The sequence below is a fragment of the Tasmannia lanceolata genome, unplaced genomic scaffold (genome assembly GCF_043159265.1).
Source record: "Tasmannia lanceolata isolate RefF3 unplaced genomic scaffold, GAP_Taslan_0.1 ptg000003l, whole genome shotgun sequence".
Lineage (NCBI taxonomy): Eukaryota > Viridiplantae > Streptophyta > Magnoliopsida > Canellales > Winteraceae > Tasmannia > Tasmannia lanceolata.
The window spans coordinates 3,539,931-3,543,798 of NW_027518680.1; the positions used below are offsets into that span (position 1 = coordinate 3,539,931).

At 39.3% G+C, this 3,868-nt stretch overlaps 1 protein-coding gene across 1 annotated transcript; it reads left to right on the forward strand.

Moving 5' to 3' along the window:
- Positions 1-818: 818 nt before the first annotated feature.
- On the forward strand, positions 819-3,429 carry LOC143860174 (non-specific lipid transfer protein GPI-anchored 6-like). The gene is made up of 3 exons (XM_077370733.1): positions 819-1,233; positions 2,931-3,017; positions 3,191-3,429. Exons 1-3 carry the CDS (start codon positions 888-890, stop codon positions 3,352-3,354), a joined length of 597 nt encoding a protein of 198 aa, XP_077226848.1. The 5' UTR covers positions 819-887; the 3' UTR covers positions 3,355-3,429.
- Positions 3,430-3,868: the final 439 nt, after the last annotated feature.

Sequence of the window (3,868 nt, forward strand, 5' to 3'; positions counted from 1 at the left end):
TCCAACAAGTCCCTTGATGCTACTTATGTTCACATACAAGCAACACTAACTTTTTGTTTATAAAAATGCCCCTTTGAGTTTTAAATTTTCTATCCCGGCGAAAATTTTAAAAGAATAAAATTTTTAGTGTGTTTCATTTGATCCCTAAAAGCTTTTTTTTATTATTATTTTCATTTCCACTGTGTTTCATTTGATCCGCCAAAATTAGAATTTCTCAGGGGTTTTACTTTCTTTGAAAATTTTGTGTGTCGAAGGGATTTTGAACATTTTCAAAGAGTTCCAAGTGATCCTCTTTGAGATCATCCAAATCATAAATACTTTGTGTTGGTAAATAGGGACTTTTTACGAATATTTGTCCTTCAAGGATGACTCAGATGTGAACATGACTCGATGCAAATCCTCTACAAATGTGAACGAGACTCGATGCAATTCGTCTACAAACGTGAAACGTGAACACTACTCAGTTCAATTCCTCTACAAATGTGAAACTCGTAATAAAAAGTTTGTAGTATTTAGGGACTTTTTAGAAATATGGTCATTATTCTCAGAAGTGACTAATAACTGTAATAAGCTCAAAGAAAACTTTCCAAATGCTTGCCAAAAAGACAAGCACAAAGTGACCTATATACTTGGCTAGGTATTTTTCCATTAAAATCATCCATCATTATTCTAGAACAAATTTTCTCAATTACAAGTCAAGCACTTCTAGTCAATGTTCACATGGGTCCATTCTCCATCTTTAACCAATGTAAAATTTGCTGGCCCTCTTACCCATTCCCTATCTTTCTCATTTCTTTCCCTTTTAGAAGAGAAACCCATAGTTTATAAGGGGTGACCACTACACAACTTCATACCCAACAAGCTCTTCATCCTCTTTCTTCACAACCATGGCCACAGCTAGAGGCATTACAACCATCGGATTGCCATTGATTGTAGTATTTTTGTTGATCGGAATTGCGAGATCGGACTTTGCTAGTGATAGGGCCGAGTGTGCCGATTCGATAATCCCTATCGCCCCTTGTCTTTCTTATGTACAGGGAAACACAAGGGTGCCCGCACCGGGTTGTTGCCCGGCTCTGGCGCAAGCCCTGGAGAAGAGCCAGAAATGCCTTTGTATCCTCATCAAAGATAGAGATGCTCCACAGCTCGGTTTAACGATCAATGGCACCCTGGCCGTCAATCTCCCAACCGTTTGCAATTCCTCTACAAATGTGAACATGACTCAATGCATCGGTAAGTACACACAATAGTAATTCATAGCTTTTTTAAGAGTGGCAAAAATTTTGGGACGCACTAGCTCTGATACCATGTGAAACAACCATTTACTCCATAAGCTTAAGTTGTTAGAGATGGTGCTATTTAATCATTTATACCTCAACAATTCTCAGGACATTATTACTCTTTGCACTTTAGTAAGGGAAATGAAATCAGCATAACCATTCTTAAATAATTGCACAAACGCAGCTGGTCTTTTCCTTACTAATTGGTTTGTAAGAGCATTTTGTGAATTGTAGTAACCCTTTGATGCCCTTATAATAGAAGACAAGATGGGTCAGTGCAATTATCAAAACATGGTTGTACTGATGTCATGTCCCTTTTTAAATCGGTTGTTGATATCATTTTGGGAATTGTAACAACCTTTATGGGAACTGGGAAGTGATATATCCACTCCTCCCCTGTATCTCAAAGGGGGCTGATGTACTTCACGCGGGAGGCGTTTAATGGGCCTAACTGCCACATAATAAACTGGAGTTGGCTGTCCCGTATAAAGAAAAGAGACGAATTTATCATTTCCCTTTTTTATTTGATAAGTAAGCTGGGGTTCGGCGGGGACCCCTCCGGTTTATTAAAATGTGAAAAGTATTACAACCAGCGAACACACAGCACTAACCCTATCACAAGTAGGGGAGCAACTTGGGTCGGGCTCAACCCGAACCCGACAGGTTCAACCCGATTTTGGCTCGGGTTGGGTTGGAATTTTCTAGGGTTGGGTTTGGAAAAGCCAACCTGATTTAATTTCGGGTTTGGTTAGGATTGAGGCCTTGGCAACCTGACCCAACCCAAACCCAACCTCCGTCCTCTAATTTTTTCATGATTTTCTTAGGATTATGTTTTTTGCCCTAGATGAACTCGACTCAACCCGACCCGATTTGGAGGCAGGATGGGTTATGGTTGACCATCCTCAACCCGAGGCTCAGATTGGGTCGGCTTAGTGCTAAGGGAATGCTATCTCGGGTTGGCCTCAACTTGACCCGAGTTGTACCCCTAATCGCAAGAATAAGGCTACATACAAAGAGAGCAAAGACAAGACCTAACCTTACAAACAATATCCAAGCAAAAGTGAAAACACAAAGGATTCACGAACCACTTTAACCCCAAGTTCCAAGACGTCACTCATCCTCTGATTCAACTTCCTAGATCTCTGGCTCTTCCTCAAATTATGGTGGCAATTTATCATTTCCCTTGCAAGGATTGTCTAAAAAGTCCCCATAGAAAAAAAATTCTAAAATTTCCTACTTGAACCAACCCTATATTTTTTATTTATTTAGAGAACCTCCTATTTATGATTATATCCCTAAAAACTAACCATAGTCGTATCATTTCCTTCTAAATCATGGATGGTAAAAGGAAACTTTTATTCATTAATATTTTTATTAGAGATTTGCTAGGGACCATCGCAAAAGGCAAATCATGGACGGGCTGTTGCGTGTAAGAGCAGCCACAAAGGCTCAGATTTTGTCTTATTCATGTAATTCAACTGAGGTGGCTGCTCTCACATGCAACAGCCCATCCGCGAAATGCCTACTGGGATGGTCCCTACTCCATAACAAATCCCTTAGGGGCAGAAATTACATTTATTTCGTTTTTTCCCCAATATATGGATATATTATTTACTAACATGGCAAGTGTGCTCGGGTCATTTTGTATAGATCTTTTACACTTGGTTCCACATTCGCCAGAGGCTAAGGTGTTCGAACAATTTGCTGCCACTACTAATGGCACGCACACTACTACTGGTAATCAACAAGTTTTTTCTTTTCTTTTCTTTTTAGGTGGGTTTTTGTGTAATTTTGATATTTTGTTTGGGAAAAGACAAACAAAAAGGAGTTGAAAATTAGAAAAAGGGGATAGCATATCTTTTTCCTCTATGTTTTAACGGTTGTTAAAATTTGTTGGGTGGTGTTTTCAGGGAATGGAAACTCGACGGTTGTGGGCAATAGTCCGAGCAACAGTGGTGGAACGAATGGGGGGAACAGTAATGGTGGGAGAAGTGTTAATGGGTTGCTTCTAAAGGATATGATTGTTGGGTTTTATATATGGGGTTTTGTATGCCTTGTGATTTTTGGTGGTTAGGACTTAGGAATACTCCACCCCAATTCATTTCAGTTTAGATTTTTCATAGTTCAACATAATATTACTATGCCTCATTCCAGTAAGGCAGTAACGTGAATCTCTCTCGTGTTTTGTATGCCTTGTATTTTTTGTGGTAATTAGGATTTAGGAAGACTCCACCCCAATTCATTTCAGCTTAGATTTTTCATAGTTCAACATTATATTACTATGTTGTTACGCAACGTGTTACCTCATTTCATGCAACGTCAATCTCTCTCTCTCTCATGACAAGTAGAGTTAGTACCATAGTCCTCTCTCTCTCTCTCTCTCTCTCTCTCTCTCTCTCTCTCATGGGACAAGTTGAGTTATTTGAAATTGTCGAGGGACGCCCCAAAAATTATGGTGGCTGAAAAGTGCGACGCACCCTTTTAGATCTTTGAACCAGACGGGTCTACTCTATTTTTATAAAATACGTGCACTCATATTTATTAAAAAAAAAATTCATAGCGGACCACATTATTCCACTATCCAGACC